This window comes from Schistocerca serialis, chromosome 2, assembly GCF_023864345.2.
Source record: "Schistocerca serialis cubense isolate TAMUIC-IGC-003099 chromosome 2, iqSchSeri2.2, whole genome shotgun sequence".
In the NCBI taxonomy this organism is placed as follows: Eukaryota; Metazoa; Arthropoda; class Insecta; order Orthoptera; family Acrididae; genus Schistocerca; species Schistocerca serialis.
In genome coordinates, this window is record NC_064639.1 from 366,736,089 (window position 1) to 366,756,723 (window position 20,635).

The 20,635-nt window shown below is 40.4% G+C and overlaps 1 protein-coding gene across 1 annotated transcript; it reads right to left on the bottom strand.

Annotated features, from left to right (window-relative positions):
- Positions 1-4,711: 4,711 nt before the first annotated feature.
- LOC126455988 (ankyrin-1-like) lies at positions 4,712-6,828 on the bottom strand. Its single transcript, XM_050091745.1, has one exon. It carries the CDS (start codon positions 6,731-6,733, stop codon positions 4,712-4,714), a length of 2,022 nt encoding a protein of 673 aa, XP_049947702.1. The 5' UTR covers positions 6,734-6,828.
- Positions 6,829-20,635: the final 13,807 nt, after the last annotated feature.

Consider the following 20,635-nt stretch of genomic DNA (forward strand, 5'->3'; position numbering starts at 1 on the left):
ATCAAGAGCTCAGATGGAAACCCAGTTCTAAGCAAAGAAGGGAAAGCAGAAGGTGGAAGGAGAATATAGAGGGTCTATGCAAGGGCCATGTTCTTGAGGGCAATATTATGGAAATGGAAGAGGATGTAGATGAAAATGAAATGGGAGATATGATAATGCGTGAAGAGTTTGAGAGAGCACTGAAAGACCTAAGTCAAAACAAGGCCCCGGGAGTAGACAACATGCCATTAGAACTACTGACAACCTTGGGAGAGCCAGTCCTGACAAAACTCTACCAACTGGTGAGCAAAATGTATGGGACAGGCGGAACACCCTCAGACTTCTAGAAGAATATAATAATTACAATCACAAAGAAAGCAGGTGTTGACAGATGTGAAAATTACCGAACTATCAGTTTAATAAGTCACAGCTGCAAAATACTAACACGAATTCTTTATAGACGAATGGAAAAACTGGTAGAAGCCAACCTCAGGGAAGATCAGTTTGGATTCCGTAGAAATACTGGAACACGTGAGGCAATACTGACCCTATGACTTATCTGAGGAGCTAGATTAAGAAAAGGCAAACCTATGTTTCTAGTGTTTGTAGACTTAGAGAAAGCTTTTGACAATGTTGACTGGAATACTCTGAAGGTGGCATGGGTAAAACACAGGGAGCGAAAGGCTATTTACAATTTGTACAGAAACCAGATGGCAGTTATAAGAGTCAAGGGACATGAAAGGGAAGCAGTGGTTGGGAAGGGAGTGAGACAGGGTTGTAGCCTATCCCCGATGTTATTCAATCTGTACATTGAGCAAACAGTAAAGGAAACAAAAGAAAAATTCGGAGTAGGTTTAAAATCCATGGAGAAGAAATAAAAACTTTGAGGTTGGCCGATGACATTGTAATTCTGTCAGAGACAGCAAAGGATTTGGAAGAGCAGTTGAACACAATGGACAGTGTCTTGAAACGAGGATATAAGATGAACATCAACAAAATCAAAACGAGAATAATGGAATGTAGTTGAGTTAACTCGGGTGATGCTGAGAGAATTAGATTAGGAAATGAGACACTTAAAGTAGTAAAGGAGTTTTGCTATTTGGGGAACAAAATAACTGATGACGGTCGAAGTAGACAGGATATAAAATGTAGACTGGCAATGGCAAGGAAAGCATTTCTGAGGAAGAGAAATTTGTTAACATCGAGTATAGATTTAATTGTCAGGAAGTCGTTTCTGAAAGTATTTGTATGGAGTGTAGCCATGTATGGAAGTGAAACATGGACAATAAATAGTTTGGACAAGAAGAGAATAGAAGCTTTTGAAATGTGGTGCTACAGAAGAATGCTGAAGATTATATGGGTAGATCACATAACTAACGAGGAGGTATTGAACAGAATTGGGGAGAAGAGGAGTTTGTGGCACAACTTGACTAGAAGAAGGGATTGCTTGGTAGGACATGTTCTTAGGCATCAAGGGATCAGCAATTTAGTATTGGAGGGCAGTGTGGAGGGTAAAAATCTTAAGAGGGAGACCAAGAGATGAATACACTAAGCCGATTCAGAAGGATGTGGCCTGCAGTACGTGCTGGGAGATGAAGCAGCTTGCACAGAATAGAGTAGCATGGAGTGCTGCATCAAACCAGTCTCAGGACTGAAGACCACAACAACACATGTTTTACTTTCACAACTCAGTGACTACTTCACAACAAATAGCCTACTCACTGAAACACAACATGGTTTCAGGAAAAACCACAGCACTATCATAGCAATCATGCACCAGATGAAGGAAATTTGGCAACAGCCATATTCCTTGATCTTACCAAGGCATTTGATTCAGTTAAACATAACCTGTTAATAAAGAAACTTCAGGCATATGGCTTAAAAGATTCAGCAGTACCACTGCTAACCAACTAGTTGGCAAACCGGAAGCAGTGCACAAAGCTTATATACCAAATTAATGACAGAGTTGCAACCGCCCAGTCTTCTAATGAAACTGTCAAACAAGGTGCCCTAGGGATCTACCGGTATTCTTGGCCACTTTCTCTTTTTAGTCTATGTGAATGATGTCACAGAGCCACAAAATTCCATAATAGTGAGCTACACAGATGACATATCTCTGTTGTTTTTTGGCAAAAATACCTGTGAGCTTACACCTTCTGCAACAGATGGAGTAATAACCATAATTAATTATTTTCAAGAACAAGAGCTTAAGGCCAATGTTAATAAATTACAATTATTATCATTCAAGACTGTTAACTCTCATCATCTCTCGATAAATAATGTGTATGGAATTGAGGCAGCACACACTAATAGCTGCAAATTTCTTGGGCCTATACTTACATGAAAACTTGCGGTGGTCAAATCATATTAACTTTGTGTGTGGAAAGATTAGTAGTGGATTATACCTACTCAGTCATCTTGCAAAAATAGTTACAAACCCTACTATTCAAACTGCTTACTATGGAACAATATATCCATTAGGCTACTAAATTATGGTATTGAACTTCGTGGCTGTGCTGCTGATACACACCTCGACAGATTAATGTGGTTGCAGAAGAAGACAATTAGAATAATGCATGATCAGGGTCATAATGATTCTGTTAGAGAGATTTTTGTGCAACATAAGTACCTTACAGTGTATTCCCTGTATTTATATAAGGTAATTTTATTTTTTGTAAATTGTCAAAAAGATTCAAGAAGATGCAACGACTTACATGACCACAACTCTAGAAATAAAAATCGGTACCTTAGGCAAAGAACAAAGTTAAAAATAATAGATTGCAGCCCACACATCAGTGGTCAAATTTGGTTCAACAAATTGCCAAAAGACTTAGGTGCCTATGATGGAAAAATCTTTAAAACAAAACTCAAATTATTCCTGGAAAAGAAATGTTTGTAGTCTCTGTCTGAATTCCAAGTTGAAAACAAGTGATCTTACACTTTGTATTAGAAATATTTTAGTTGTATACCTACTTCTGTGACACCACATTCCCTTTGTGTGCTTGTATTATAGTCTTGCTGACTTATATCAACTATTTGTTTTGTTTGTACTTCAATGAACATCTTCATAATTATGTAAACAAGACTGGCGTTTGCAATAGTCATTTTTGTTGACTCTACGCAAAAAATTAAATGAATAAACTGTTCATCTATAGGCTTTTTGCCAGACCCCATTACTGTTACACAATTTTCCTCATCATTTTATAGTTTCTGTGTACTGGAACCCCAATTAAGAAATAATACTGTAGTGCAAATTTGAAGCTTTCACTAGCATGAGACTTACTTAAATTCAAACATAAATGAAAAATATTTGGATTAGCAGTAAGTTTCCATTTGTGTCCTGCATTTATGATCACTTCCAGTTTTAATCAATACTGCTGCTATCTGTACCTGAATCATGACTCTAAATTGTATAACTGTGAGGAATGCACCTATTTTTTTATGTAACTAGTTGTTTACGGTACACATTCTCTATGTCCAAGAAAGTTACTTGGATGTTATTTGCAATTTTTATTTTTTATTATAAAAGTACTGTAAATGCTGCACACACAACAATAAATGTTGAAACAAAAATGGCTCCAAATCTGTGACCAGTTTTTGCAAATGCAAGTAACTGATAGTAAAGCATATAAATATTACAAACATGCATAGGCAAAATACAAATTCATTTTTCTATTGACTAGCTCTTGTTACAATACATTTAAGACAATTTTTTTTACATAAAGGGCATTACTTCTTATTTATTATTTAAAACATCTGGCATGTTTAGTTGATTTTATGGTGTGATACCCATCAGCCTTCACTGTTACGAAAAGGTAATAGCTTCAGCCTAGTATGACGGCTACAGTGTTCCTACTTGAAACAGATTCCTCTCAGATTATAAAAACATGCAAGTTATGGAAATTTTACAGCAAATTATTGAAAGACTTTATTGAATTATTACAAAAATGAGTACAGTGAGATCCATATGGCTTATAAATAACAGCTACAGTATAGCCTTCATCTATGCAACATCTCGTTCACATTGTTATTTCAATAAACGGAATGTATTTTTATTATTTTACAATACATCTCCAGTATGCAACTTATCTCGAACTTGTTTTTCTCAGTTAATGGAGTGAGTAATTGATGCATTGTTAAGAAAATTATAAGCCTTGTGAGGATTCAAATAATTACCAGTAGTTAAGTTACTGGTTGTTTTCACGTGCTTCCAAGAGTGTAGTGAGAGAGATTATGAAATACGTACAGTAATAACAGACTAGACTGTTATGGAAGTAACACACATGATGGTATCAGTTCACTAACAAAAACTCACATAATGAAAATTTACACAAAAGTGAAGACTGTGAACTTCTGAAATGCTTTAAATTAGATAATTCTTGGTAGCAAACAGTAACATAAGCACTGATTCAGAGGAGTATTCAAGCCATCTGGTAAGCATTGCCAGATGTGCAAATGTTTACTTTTTGTTTGTCAGTTAACCAGTAATAGAATGAAGTAAAAGATGACAATTTAAACATCTTGAATGTACATAGATTGCCATTACACTGTGAAGCAATTTTGTCTTCCACGAAACTGCTAATGATGGCTACTTTGCAGGTTACAAAAACACTAAAATATAATTTTCCAGTGTATAAAATCTCAGAAAATCAGTAGCATGCAATATAACTACACCTTACTTTAATCAAAACCATTCACTGACATAAATGAGTAGCAAACAAGCAGTTCACCATTACAAATCAGAAAAAAATTTACAAAGTTCATCACATCCATTTTTTGAAGCTATTTGTGACAGAGATTCTTTATTTACATTTTTGCAGTTTTTTATTGCAAGAAATTCAGCGTACTTTATATCCTTTAATTCATTTAACTCTTTCAGCACTGTGTTATCATTTTTGCTTATTCTACTAAACATGCTTTCAATCAGGTTTAGAGTCTCTGTGACTTCTTTTTGTCCTCCTTCTTGAGCGAAATGTAGTGGTGATTTTCTGCCTGTTTTGGTTTTTGCATTGTATACTGCACCATGTTGCAATAAGGTGCACAATATTTCATGATGCCCAAATTTTGCTGCATAATGCAGAGCAGTAATGCCACTACTATTGCTCAAATTAATACCCGCTCCATTTTTAAGCAAAACATTAACAACGGCTAAATTTCCTTTCCAAGATGCATATATAAGCGGTGTTTCATACTGGATACTTCTGCTGTTGGCTGATGCCCCTTCTTGAAAACATTTTTCAATTTCAGCACACTTGGCTCTTTTCACAGCTTGAAACAGCTTTTCTGTAGCACGGAATAAAGCATTTGCATTCTCGTGTCTTTTTAGCGCAGCAATGTCTGATGCTGTTAAGGTACCAAACAAAGATTGCGTAATTGCGTTGTAGTATGCACCATTCTCTAATAAGTACCTTGCAATTACTGGATCGCCATACTCTACGGCTACATGCAGAGCTGTTTCATCGTTGCTTCCCTTTGCATTTATATCTGCTCCGTTTTCAATGAGAGCTTTCATAGTGTTTAGTTTCGAATTCGGCGCCTGTGTACCTGAGTGTCCCGACCTTTTAGGAGAGATTTGGGTGGAACGCTCATAAGCTGCAAAGTGAAGCGGCGTCCAGTCATTGCTGTCAGTTGCGTTAACTGCTGCTCCTTCTGCCAAAAGGTATTTCACTGCTTCGACGTGCCAGTAGTCCGCTGCGGTATGCAATGGTGTTGTCTGATTTTCTGTCCTCGGATCAATTTCAGCACCACTAGCGATAAGAATTTTTATAGTATCCCAATGACCCTCGTAAGCGGCGCAATGCAATGGTGTGTACCTTCGATTGTCAGTGACATTCACGTCAGCTTTGTTCTTGATGAGGATGGTAACTACATCGGTAAAATGGTTCTCTGCAGCAAAGTGCAAGGGTGTTCTTCCAATCTTGTCCCTCGCATTCACACTAGCACCTTTCGCAATCAAAAGTCTAGCGGTTTCCGCTGGGTATCCACTGTATGCAGCATTATGCAAAGGAGTCCACCTATCGTTATCTCTCGCATTCACATCTGCTCCACTGTTTATCAAAAACTGGCTCACTGCAGCCTGTCTGTTTTGTATGGCCACATGTAGCGGAGTGAAGCCTTCCAGAGTCTCTGAATTAATCGCGGCCTTGTTCTGGATCAGCAGCTTTGTTATATTTACGTTCCCCCTTTCTGCTGCGAAATGTAATGGTGTTACACGCTCTGCATTTCTAGCATTTACACGAGCACGGCTTTGTATAAGAAATTCGGCCACATCTTCAAAATTCTGCGCTACAGCGAAAAATAGTGGGGTGACTTTTTTCTTGTCCTCGGCGTTCACATCTGCATTCGCAGTAACTAGAGCCTTCACCACGGGCAAATGGCCGTACTGTGCCGCATGGTGCAGTGGGGACACTTTGGAGCTACTTTCAGCGTTCACATTAGCGCCTGCACTGATCAATGTGAGCGTGATCATTGGGTCGGCATGTCTAGTTGCTAAATGTAACGGCGTCACTCCCCGTTCCAGTTCCTTAAACAACGGAGTAGAGCAAGACGCCTGTGCATTTACTTTACAGCCCCGTGCGATAAGCTCTTTAAGAATGTCCAAATGCCCTTGCTCCGCAGCAATGTGTAGCGCTCGTACCTTGAAAATGTCTGCTGCTTCGACGTCTGCTCCTTTCGTCAGCATATCCATCACATCTTGGAAGTTGCCGGCTCTTACCGCAGAGTGGAATTCTCTAATGGTGTTGTTCGCGTACATGGTTCACAAAATATATCGCGGACACAAACACAGAGAAAAGCCGCACACACACACGTTTGCACACCTTCTTCTGAATGACACTCTCACATTAAACTGCTGCCATTCGTCCCTGTAAGGCAACTGCTTGCGATTCGATAAAGCAAAGCAAGCTCTCAAATAATGCACAATCCAGGTGCTCCAACATCTGAGATATTAATCCACGTTGGTTATACAGATGTGACAAAAATATTATCTACGAAAATGGCTGATTCTACTGTACGATTTTTCAACAGTCTCACTGAAATAGTAACACTATACACCAGAATAAATCAAACTTCGGTCCTTCCACAAGCCCATTCAAATACGAACGTTACTGTGGACGTATCCACTCCTTACAAAATGTGTACCGTGTGAATCCCATTAGTGACGTCAACACGTTCATCGACCTTAAAGACTTACCTACTTCGTGCGATTAACAACTATATGCATATTAATTATTGGTAAATGCGAATGGAACAGTAATTCGTACGTGAAATGTGACTTTTATAACGAACGATTTACGTACGCCCTCGAAATCAGTGCGCGCAAACTACAGGAAGCTGTTGCCAACTGTCGGCTGGGGTCTGTTGGCCAACGGCTCGTGCTTGTCCCACCACAATGCAGCAGCGGCGCTGCTTACTCCACTAATGATTTTGACTGATAATTAAAGGTTGGTCCACATGCAACGGTTTGTCCATGCTCATCATAACTCACACACACACATACACGTAGTAAAGACCCCCGTAAACGATCAAACGTGTTCTACAAAATCGCCCTTATCTAGCAACGGATTTGCCAAGCAATTCTGTACACGTTCAAAAAATATATGTCAATTTAACATCACTTTGAAGCAGACGCTATTCAAGTTCGTGTGTATTTTGAGAGTATCGAGAAAAACGCAGACAAAGCAGTCCTGGTACTGACTTCGGCAGTGTGTTTAAAGGAGACGAAAAAAAAGGCTGGTCCAGAGAATTGCTTGAAATGAGAGATGTACCCGTGAAAATACGCTAAAGAAAATATTACTCTCAGAACCCTATGATTACGTCAACTTTCTTCGAATGGACCATGCAACTTTTTAAAACTCATTACGTCCGTCCTTAAAGAGCAGACTTGCCTGTCAAATTCGCTCTTATCTAGCTAGGATGTATCAAAGAAGCACGTACACTGGCGCTAGTGAGAATGGCTACAAACGCAGATGACGCATTGCCAGCATTGCCTCTGGCAGCGCGTTTAGAGAAGAAGAAAACAAGAAGCTGGTTCAGGGACTGCTTTAAAATGAGAAATATACAACTGGAAACCTCTGCCTTATGGAGATGTTTCACTCAGAATCTGATGATTACATCAACTTTCTGCGGATGGACAGTGAAACGTTTAATAACTTGTTTAGCGGTACTTCACACCCACACTGAAAAGGGAGACACAAGTGTGCGAAAATAATACATTCTCTTGTACTTGGTCCCCTAAAGACAGGTGATTGAAATACAGCAACGTGAAACATATAGTCCACATCGACCGTGGACGAAAGGGAGAAGTTCGACTTCTTTTATTTCATTCCACTCGGCTTGTATGCCACCGTACGCGTAAAATATGTTGTTCACAATCTCTTCATGGATAGTATTTGGCTGGGAAAGATGTGGTACATCTCAAATGTTCAAATGTTTGTGAATTCCTTAGGGACCAAACTGCTTAGGTCATCGGTCGCTAGACTTACACTACTTACACTAACCTATGCAAAGGACAACACACACACCCATGCCCGAGGGGTGACTCGAACCTCCGGCGGGGGGACGTGGTACCGCTACCATTTTGGTAACTGTCAGTGCTGTTTTGTTTTTATACTTGATTGTATCGTTCATAGTGGTGGAAACTCACTATACAGTGAGATAAATTGCAATAAAACAATTTTCCACTAAACATATGTTGCGAAACGTCGACACAAACAACGTCCGCTATCTTGTCAAACTTTTTGTCAATCAAAATTTCTCAAAAACAAGTCAAACATTATCTATGTTTGACAAACAGGTCAAACTGCACCGCACACGGTCAAATATTTGGCAAGCATAATTAAGTTTCACAAAATGTTTGGTCGTTTTCGCGCGGATCGGAAATGGGCGTAGATACCAAACGTGCGCAAGCCTGGAAGTCAAAGAGTTGGTAACTTGAGCAAAACTGCTCAAATATGTGGGCGCAAATCATATCTGTGCAAAAATCGTTCGTGTGATCTGAAATGCGTTCGTGTGAACAAATATGGTGTGCGAAAAGCGTTTAAATCAGCTGCTTGCTTGTTCAGTCTAGTTTTTACCATTAAGATCCCAATTTTGTAGAGAATTTAATTCCCATGTACAAAATAACTTCAAAATTTGATTACAAATGACTTAATGTGTTAAATATTTGACGTTGAAAATGTAAGCGAGATATATTTAGAAAAGGCTTGAAATTATGTTTAAAGGTTGTTGAAAGTCGCTATGTGCTCTCGTTACCAAACACTGGATGACTATAGATCGTGTAATTTGCACTCCATTTGAAGTAAAAGCTTGTTTTTCACGCGTCTCAATGTTTGTGACGTCGTCGTAAAATGACAAAAATTTTTAAGTACATTCACTGGTATATGTGGATAGTGTTGCGAATAGAGTTAGTAGGAAAGAAGCAACAAATTAAAATCTCATGTGTGATGCAATAATTTTATGGCATGAACAGCGAAAGTGTAGTAGTAGGCGACAAACTTTTTTCCTTTCATTATTTTGTGGGGGATTTCAGCGAGTAAATGTTTTGTAAAGGTCTGAAATAATTTGTAAAGTTGTTGCAAGCCACTAAGCTCTCTAATTCTCAAATACTTGGTGATTAAAGTCTGGGTATTTGCGCGCCATGAATTATGCTGCCTCAAGATGTGCATACAGTTTCTAACTTGTCTTATTATGTTAAACCTTCCACATAAGACTATATACCTGTTATTGAGTAAATTATGACAGAATCTCAAATTTTAAATTCTGTCTATAATTATATGAATTGTTGAAAATTAAATTTTTGTTTTCCCTGGAAGCCGTTATATTTGCAATTGGAACGTGCACCATGAACCATGCTAGCCGTGTAATAATGTAGGTGGGCTTCGCGTGCATACTGAATTCTAGAGTAGCTGATATGCGTCAATGCTATGGACAGCTGCTTCCGGAATTTATTTAAACATGTGGGAGTAACGCACGTTTGTGGAAGGCTATGAGCAGCGACAGATAAAAAAGCAGTTGCTTGTAATTCTCTGCGTAAAAATTTTTTTAAAAAAATCGTTTATCACAAAGAGTTAAGTAAATCAACAAGATCTATCCGATTTGGTGCCTGTGACGACCAAATAAATAAGGCGTGTGTGGTATTTAAACCTTCTGCGCTCACTGATCAGTCGGGAAAAAAGGAGACCCAGTGCGAAGACGACTGAGGACAACGTTGGAGAGGCAGTGTGGGAAGAATTGGAATGTGAGCAGTTACGAGAGTCAATTGATATGCTGTCGATCTCCATGTCTTTTTTTCTTTTCAGTCATCAGTCTTCTGACTGGTTTGATGCGGCTCGCCACGAATTCCTCTCCTGTTCTACCCTCTTCATCTCAGAGTAGCACTAGCAACCTACGTCCTCTATTATTTGCTGGATGTATTCCAATCTCTGTCTTCCTCTACAGTTTTTGCCCTCTACAGCTCTCTCTAATGCTATGGAAGCCATTCCCTGATGTACTAACAAATGTCCTATCATCCTGTCACTTCTTGTCAGTGTTTTACACGTAATTCTTTCCTCTCCGATTCTGCGTAGAGCATCCTCATCCAAATTTCCAACATTCATCTGTAGCTCCACATCTCAAATGTTTCGATTTTTTTCTGTTCCGGTTTTCGCACAGCCCATGTTTCACTACCATACTAGATTTCTCTTGCCCAGGAATGCCCTTTTTGTCAGTGCTTGTCTGCTTTTGATGTCCTTCTTGCTCCGTCCGTCATTGGATATTATGCTGCCTATCTAGTAGAATTCCTTAACTTCATCTACTTCGTGACCATCAATCCTGATGTTAAGTTTCTCGCTGTTCTCATTTCTACTCTTCTCATTAATTTCTTCGATTTAATCTCCATCCATATCTGCACTCGTTAGTTTGTTCATTCCATTCAGCAGATCTTGTAATTTTTCTTACTTTCATCCAGGATAGCAATGCCATGAGCGAATCGTAGCATTGATGTCTTTTCACCCTGAATTTTAATTCCACTCCTGAACCTTTCTTTTATTTCCACCATATCTTCTTCGATGCACAGAGTGAACAGAAGGGACATAAGACTATATCCCTGTCTTATACCCTTTTTAATCCGAGCACTTCGTTCTTGAGCCGGCCGAAGTGGCCGTGCGGTTAAAGGCACTGCAGTCTGGAACCGCAAGACCGCTACGGTCCCAGGTTCGAATCCTGCCTCGGGCATGGATGTTTGTGATGTCCTTAGGTTAGTTAGGTTTAACTAGTTCTAAGTTGTAGGGGACTAATGACCTCAGAAGTTGAGTCCCATAGTGCTCAGAGCCATTTTGAACTTCGTTCTTGGTCGTCCGCTCGCTCTTATTGTTCCCTCTTGGCTCTTGTGCTTACTGTATATTACCAGTCTCTCTCTCTATAGCTCAACCCTATTTTTCTCACAATTTCGAACATCTTGCACCATTTTACATTGTCGAATACTTTTCCCAGGTCAACAAATCCTATGAACGCATCTTGATTTTTCTTTAGTCTTGCTTCCATTATCAACCGCAAAGCCAGAATTGCCTCTCTGGTGCCTTTATCCTTTCTAAAGCCAAACTGATCGTCATCTAACACATCGTAAATTTTATTTTCCATTCTTCTCTATATTATTCCCGCCAGCAACTACGGTGCATGAGCTGTTAAGCTAATTATGCGATGATTCTCGTACTTGTCAGCTCTTGCAATATTTGGAATTGTGTGGATTATATTTTTCCGAAAATCAGGTGGTATGTCGCTAGACTCATACATTCTTCACACCAATGTGAACAGTCGTTTTGTTGCAATTCCCCCAATGATATTAGAAATTCTGGCGGAATGTTATCCATCCTCTCTATCTTATTTGATCTAAGTCCTCCAAATCTCATAAATTCTGTTTTAATACTCGATCCCCAATCTCTTCTAAATCGACTCCCGCTTCTTCTTCCATCACATCAGACAAATCTTCCCCCTCATAGAGGCCTTCCATGTCTACTCGCATATAATTTGACCACATATCGGGATCGGCCGCCTGTAACTCACGAAGTAAATAAATGTGTGAAAGTTGAACCTGACAATACGAATATCACATCTGTTGCGAAAAGTCACATTCGCTACTAGAAATTAAATATTTTGGTTAAGTTACAGTGAAAAATTTACTGACATAAGAAACATTTTCTTCAAAACTTTAAAATGTAAAGTACCAGAAAAGCTCACGATATTTTCACACAATGGGCACAAAGTTAGCTGCCCCACCCCGACTCCTTCCAACCATGGTATTCGGAGGTTTACATGGCAGCAAGGCCTCAGTAAAAAATCGTCAGTCGTAAGACACGTTTTCTGAAACACTAGTACACGTGTTCTTATCTTGCACATAGTCAGTACTTCTAATTCTTCGGAAAAATCTGTCGTTCATGACTTGCTACAACGTTTTTTTTATTACACTTTCTACATGTTTTAACGCTTTTTCAAGTGCGTAGACAGCGGATTCCGTAGCCATTGATATAGGGCTGTGAGAACTAGGACGAGCATTGGACTAGGTCTCATCATGTCATCTGATTTGTTCAAATGTGTGTGAAATCTTGAGGGACTTAACTGCTAAGGTCATCAGTCCCTAAGCTTACACACTACGTAACCTAAATTATCCTAAGGACAAATACACACACCCATGCCCGAGGGAGGACTCGAACCTCCGCCGGGACCAGCCGCATAGTCCATGACTGCAGCGCCTTAGACCGCTCGGCTCCATCTGATTTCACATACATAAAGCATACCACATATTCGTCAGTCTTTGAAGGTCTGGAAGCCAAGGGCACGGACGATTTTCTTTCCTAATCCGAAGTTGAGGTCCGTCTCTAATGACCTCGTTATCGACGAGACGTCAAACTCTAGTCTTCCTTCCTTCCTTTGAAGGTCTGGAGATGGGCCTGTATAGTAATTGCGACAAAAGAAGTTCTCTTTCATTACATAGTATGCCATTTCACTTTAACAACTGAATATGCACACTCTACGATAGCTGACTATTGGCGAGATGACTGATGGGGTAGATGCATGGATTGAAAATGTAGCTAATAACAGTCTTTCCCAGCGCTATCAGTTTTAGACAGCGGACAACAATACGTAAATAAATAAGAACACTGCAAAATCAATCTAACATTTCAGAGATCAGCTTACTTCTGCTTTCGTATTAGTGGAAAGGCACTTAACAGTGTTATCTGTTAGTTCGAGTAAGCAGCGGGCAGAAGTCAAATACTGGTCGACATCAATTGATTTTTGTCAACTGAGTAGTCCCATCAGCCATCTCGCCAACAGTCAAATGTCCGTATCTAATGGCAATAGAAAAAAAGTTTCTGTTTGAGGGCGGTACTGCAGCGAATAATGCAACATAGCGCAACTCTGATGTGGGAAATTAACCACCGACATATAGACGGTCGTATTGTGGCATTCGTGTCTTTCGGACGTACGTGCGGAAACGTGAACTATGGCGACGTTGTTACCGAATGCTTCCGAACAAGACCAATGTGCTGTTGTTCTTTTCTTGGCTACCGAAGGACATACAAGGACGTAGGAATAATCGGAGAATGAACAATGAGCCGGAATCTCTGTCGACCACCATAGCTGTGGGTGGTAGACTTGGCCACTGTTTCTATGTTTCGATACAGTGTATCGATACGTGGAACTGTTTCAGTGTTTCGGAACGGCTGTGGTTCACTGTTTCGAAACAGTGGTGTTTCATTCCGCCCCTGTCTCGGATAACCGGACCAGATTCGATCTCGAGCCAGACACAGAAACTGTATCGTTGTTTCAAAATAAAGCTGTTTCAGTCCACCTGTGCTTAGAACTGACTAATTGTATCGAAACAGTGATGTTTCATTCCGCTCTGTGTCGGACGAGATTCGGGCTTGGCACAGGCACTGAAACACAACATACCACTTCATGAAACACTTTCAAGAGTGTCGAAATCTTTTTGACAAGCAATAGCATGAAGCTTAAGATATCCGAAAATAAAGCTTCGTTTCTAGGTAACTCTCCTATTCCGAAATGTCGTTAACATCTGCTTTATAAACACTAACCAAACAATAAAACAACGCATATTATTCACATTCAAAATAATAAATATGTAAAAATCATTCAGTTAAATTACACTTTTTTTATAACATACGCTTCTCTGTTCATGTACAGTAATCATATTAAGAAACGCAAGTAAGCCTACAACATTTTGAATAAAAAAAGGCGTAGAGTGACAGTTATTAGACATGTACATACATTTGATGTAGGTGTAATTGCAAGCAATCTGTTTGACATATCACTGATTGTGTAATGGTGAACGGGAAGGGCTGGGAAGCATGGTGAATTTATAGTAACGGTTCGAAACACCTTGCAAGACAAAATTTTTTTCTGTTATATTTTGTTATTTATTCGAATTATTTGGCGTTATTTGTGAGTCTGTAGTCACTGTGCCTATTATCCACAATGATTCCCTTTGTGTGCATGGAAATTAGCAGGATGTGTATATTACCCATACTAATGGAATGTGGGAACCCCAGTAGCATATCCGTTGTTTCTGCAGTTTGCTCCCATCTCCAGTTCCGTTCGTGGTGAATCTTCTGTCTTCAGCTATGGCTGTCCTCAGCCAATTGAAAAGTATGAAAGTCACACGACACGAAAGCAGCACATTTGTTGCAGGAAATACGAAATGCCTATACGCCTAAGTGATAGTTTCATACTTTCTGCGATATGATTAGCGCTCTCGCACCTCATTTGTGTTTATATGGACATACTTATACAGTAGACATTCAAAATGATAAAATGTGTAGGTTTATTAGATTACAAAACACAAACTGTTTCACTGTTTCGAAACAGCGTATCGAAACATTACATCGTATTGTTTCATTTGTTTCGAAACAGTTGCGTGTTTCAGTTTGCCCATCTCTTGTGGGTGGTGTTGGTGCCCCATATCGCTAATATCGTAATGCAGAACTTTACGCCAACTCAATTGGAAGACATTCGAGCACCCGCCCTATAGTCCTGATCTTTCCCCATGAGATTATCATGTTTTCTGTCCCTTAAAAAAGGCATTCAAGGGTTGATGATTTCTGTCGGAAGAGGATGTGCAGCAGGCAGTTACTGACTTCTACAAGCAGCAGGACAAAGTATTTTACCAAACGGTTGCCTTCAACCTGGTGCGTCGGCGAGATGATTGTCTCAGTGTCGACGGCGAGTTTGCCTGAATGACATACCGATTTTGGACTGTACGGGCTTCGAACAGAAACTTTTTGATCGCCCCTTCTACTACGTGCATAGCAAACAGCACGCAGTTTAGAAAGGAGTGCGGGTTGTAGTGTCCATACTAATTTTCATATCGTGATTTAGCAGTGTACAGTGAAGGGAATTTGATTACCCAAACGGAAGAACTATACACGTCATAGTAAGCTTGACAACAATAGGGGTCGAAGAAGGCAATAATGGAAGCCGGCATGGCACAAAGCAGCGGCTTTCCTCACGCCATCCTTTGTTGTGCGGCACAGCAGGGGGCTTGAATAAATCACAAAGAAGGAAACCTGCGCTCAGTGAATTTGTGACTGCGTTCACACTACGCGAGACTTGCTTCGCAACATGTTTGCACGAGGCTGTTTCGAGCAGTGTAAACGCATCTTGATTGGGTGCCTTGTTTTAACCTTTCTAAAAGAGAAAACTGTATTCTTCGCGCCATAAAATGAAACACATGCATACGTGATGCCTGGCGCCTCACCTTTACCGCTCCCCTCCCACACCACCCCACCACCGCTGCGTCATCAAATCGTAACATGTTAAAAGACTCAAATCATCTCTTATCACGTGACGATATGATGTACACTCTTTGAATTGTTAAATGAATTCATGATGGTTAAATGCCTCACTATACTTGTTTATTCACCTGTACGAAGCTTATTATTGGGTTATGCACATCTACATCTACATCTACATTGATACTCCGCAAGCCACCCAACGGTGTGTGGCGGAGGGCACTTTACGTGCCACTGTCATTACCTCCCTTTCCTGTTCCAGTCGCGTATGGTTCGCGGGAAGAACGAATGTCTGAAAGCCTCCGTGCGCGCTCTAATCTCTCTAATTTTACATTCGTGATCTCCTCGGGAGGTATAAGTAGGGGGAAGCAATATATTCGATACCTCATCCAGAAACGCACCCTCTCGAAACCTGGCGAGCAAGCTACACCGCGATGCAGAGCGCCTCTCTTGCAGAGTCTGCCACTTGAGTTTATTAAACATCTCCGTAACGCTATCACGGTTACCAAATAACCCGGTGACAAAACGCGCCGCTCTTCTTTGGATCTTCTCTATCTCCTCCGTCAACCCGACCTGGTACGGATCCCACACTGATGAGCAATACTCAAGTATAGGTCGAACGAGTGTTTTGTAAGCCACCTCCTTTGTTGATGGACTACATTTTCTAAGCACTCTCCCAATGAATCTCAACCTGGTACCCGCCTTACCAACAATTAATTTTATATGATCATTCCACTTCAAATCGTTCCGTACGCACACTCCCAGATATTTTACAGAAGTAACTGCTACCAGTGTTTGTCCCGCTATCATATAGTCATACAATAAAGGATCCTTCTTTCTATGTATTCGCAATACATTACATTTGTCTATGTTAAGGGGCAGTTGCCACTCCCTACACCAAGTGCCTATCCGCTGCAGATCTTCCTGTATTTCGCTACAATTTTCTAAAGCAGCAACTTCTCTGTATACTACAGCATCATCCGCGAAAAGCCGCATGGAACTTCCGACACTATCTACTAGGTCATTTATATATATTGTGAAAAGCAATGGTCCCATAACACTCCCCTGTGGCACGCCAGAGGTTACTTTAACGTCTGTAGACGTCTCTCCATTGATAACAACATGCTGTGTTCTGTTTGCTAAAAACTCTTCAATCCAGCCACACAGCTGGTCTGATATTCCGTAGGCTCTTACTTTGTTTATCAGGCGACAGTGCGGAACTGTATCGAACGCCTTCCGGAAGTCAAGAAAAATAGCATCTACCTGGGAGCCTGTATCTAATATTTTCTGGATCTCATGAACAAATAAGGCGAGTTGGGTCTCACACGATCGCTGTTTCCGGAATCCATGTTGATTCCTACATAGTAGATTCTGGGTTTCCAGAAATGACATGATACGCGAGCAAAAAACATGTTCTAAAATTCTACAAGAGATCGACGTAAGAGATATAGGTCTATAGTTTTGCGCATCTGCTCGACAACCCTTCTTGAAGACTGGGACTATCTGTGCTCTTTTCCAATCATTTGGAACCCTCCGTTCCTCTAGAGACTTGCGGTACACGGCTGTTAGAAGGGGGGCAAGTTCTTTCGCGTACTCTGTGTAGAATCGAATTGGTATCCCGTCAGGTCCAGTGGACTTTCCTCTATTGAGTGATTCCAGTTGCTTTTCTATTCCTTGGACACTTATTTCGATGTCAGCCATTTTTTCGTTTGCGCGAGGATTTAGAGAAGGAACTGCAGTGCGGTCTTCCTCTGTGAAACAGCTTTGGAAAAAGGTGTTTAGTATTTCAGCTTTACGCGTGTCATCCTCTGTTTCAATGCCATCATCATCCCGTAGTGTCTGGATATGCTGTTTCGAGCCACTTACTGATTTAACGTAAGACCAGAACTTCCTAGGATTTTCTGTCTGAAGATAGCAATTACTTGCCGAAACCGGTAATGTGAATGTGTTTTATATGTCTGTGAGATGGTGACGCGGTAAATAATATACACACATTTCCAATGGGCTTCAAAATGCGGGTTATATTCAGTACTCACAGACTGATTATATCTCAGTGCTGATATTTTTGTTACACATGAATCTCCTACTTTATTCCACGGATGAATTAATTTATAGTAGACAACTTTAGGGAAGACTATAACATCGTGAGTTTCATACTTTATTTTGTACTGAGTCCTATTTGCCACGTCTTGCGTTCTTTATGACACCAGTTAGCCAGGGAATAGAGCGTTCTGCTTACCTTCCCGCGTTCAGTTGTGGAATGGACACTGTAACATTCCATTTAGGCGTGTCCCGTAAGTAGATATTTTTGAATGATGGTTGCACCACTTGCTGCGCTCTTATGTTTTAACACTTTTTAGAAAAGTACGTTCGGTTCTGAGCACAGTACTCATCACCATGAAATATTTTAGTTTTGCTTTCGTCACAGTCTTTTATTTGGGTTTCTAAAAAATCTGTAATAAAAGTTGCAAAGACATTAGCGTCTAGCTCTCCTTTGTACCAAATATAAAATACCAGTGAACCATCCATCCACTAAATCATAAAACGTGAAACTGTGAAATGCCAGCTAATCATTAATATAAAGACGAATGGTCTGGGTTGCAGGCATTAACAGCACTGCTTTACATCCAAGATCAACCCAAAATATTTTTCTGCTTGGGCATTGTACTGACTCGGAAATATTACAAAACTTGTAAGAAAAACAGAGATCACGTTCGTCTTTCTTTGGACTGAAGAAAGCGATGTTAGGGTTCTTTTATTTCTTTTATAAATGTATCCTTTACAGCAATTGGTTCAATGTTATTGTTAATCCAGTCACTTTTTAGCGCTCTGTACAATTCAATAAATGATGAAAAATGTGACGCCAAATAAATCTTGAAAGTAGATTTTCGGCAATAATGGGGTGCTAACATAGGAATCTTATCTAAAAAGTTGCGACATTTTCTTTCAGTTCTTTACTCCTTTCCTGTTTTGAAGTAGTTATACTCTTTACTATGTTAACTGACTATTCACCAATTGCTGTAGATCAAAGGATCATTTCCAAACAAACGTGTAACACATCATCCTGTACGTTCAAAAATGGTTCAAATGTCTCTGAGCACTATGGGACTTAACTTCTGAGGTCATCAGTCCCCTAGAACTTAGAACTACTTAAACCTAACTAACCTAAGGACATCACACACATTCATGCCCGAGACAGGATTCAAACCTGTACGTGCAAATGGTACTAAAGACTACATTATGTTCTTGATTCTCCTACTTTGCATTTTGTTCTGTCCTGTGAACTAAGGCAGCAACGCACAATTTCCGTCGTTTCCAATTCATATCTGACCAGAAAGTACTAAATATTTGACTAACGTTCTCCTCAGATTTGAAGAACACATTTCTTTGTTCTTTGACCTGCAACAGTATTTCGCTAGGTTCTCTTGTTATTTCAGATTGTTCTCCTTTTTTCTTACGCACTGTACTTTTATATTCTTTGCATTTCATTCTAGAAAAGGATCTGCTTTACCTTTCTCAACACGCTTTCTTGGCATTTCATTCTTTTGATTCACAGATTCTGATTCCACGGCATTGTTGAACATGTTTACTTGTACAGGTTCGCCTTTCCTGTAATTCTGATTATGTGATATCACTTCGGCAGTTGCAACTGTTTGCACAGTGTCATTTTTTCTATTTTCTTGTTTCCTGTTCTTTTTTGACATTTATGACCCACCTTTCTTCCTCCATTTTATTGCTGGGTTCAGATCATCTGCTTCTGTACCTTTAGATTCCTCTCCTGTAGCAGTTTCATAACCTGTAACCGAATCCTTAAAATCACTACCTTCTGAGTTATAAAGGGCAGCCAAATGAAAGCGAGACAGGTGTAAAAAAGGAGTAACCTGCTTATTATTTCAAAAAGAATCACCAGAGCAGTTAATATACACTACTGGCCATTAAAATTGCTACACCAAGAAGAAATGCAGATGATAAACGGGTACTCATTGGACAAATATATTATACTAGAACTGACAAGTGATTACATTTTCACGCAATTTGGGTGCATAGATCCTGAGAAATCATTATCCAGGACAACCACCTCTGGCCGTAATAACGGCCTTGATACGCCTGGGCATTGAGTCAAACACAGCTTGGATGGCATGAACAGATACAGCTGCCCATGCAGCTTCAACACGATACTGCAGTTCATAAAGAGTAGTGACTGGCGTATTGTGACGAGCCAGTTGCTCGGCCACCATTGACCATACGTTTTCAATTCGTGAGAGATCTGGAGAATGTGCTGGCCAGGGCAGCAGTCGAACATTTTCTGTATACAGAAAGGCCCGTTACAGGACCAAGGACCTGCAACATGCGGTCGTGGATTATCCTGCTGAAATGTATGGTTTCGCAGGGATCGAATGAAGGGAAGAAAAAAATGAAATGGCTCTGAGCACTATGGGACTTAACTGCTGAGGTCATCAGTCCCCTAGAACTTAGAACTACTTAAACCTAACTAACCCAAGGACATCACACACATCCATGCCCAAGGCAGGATTCGAACCTGCGACCGCAGCGGTCGCGTGGTTCCAGACTGTAGCGCCTCGAACCGCTCGGCCACATTGGCCGGCGAATGAAGGGTAGAGCCACGGGTCGTAACATATCTGAAATGTAACGTCCACTGTTCAAAGTGCCGTCAGTGCGAACAAGAGGTGACCGAGACGTGTCACCAATGGCACCCCATACCATCACGCCGGGTGATACGCGAGTATGGCGATGACGAATACACGCTTGCAATGTGCGTTCACCGCGATGTCGCCAAACACGGATGCGACCATCATGATGCTGTAAACAGAGCCTGGATTCATACGAAAAAATGACGTTTTGCCATTCGTGCA

Bases quoted from the DNA above. Each gene is read 5' to 3' on its own strand.
- LOC126455988 (XM_050091745.1), bottom strand. From the start codon at position 6,733: ATGTACGCGAACAACACCATTAGAGAATTCCACTCTGCGGTAAGAGCC.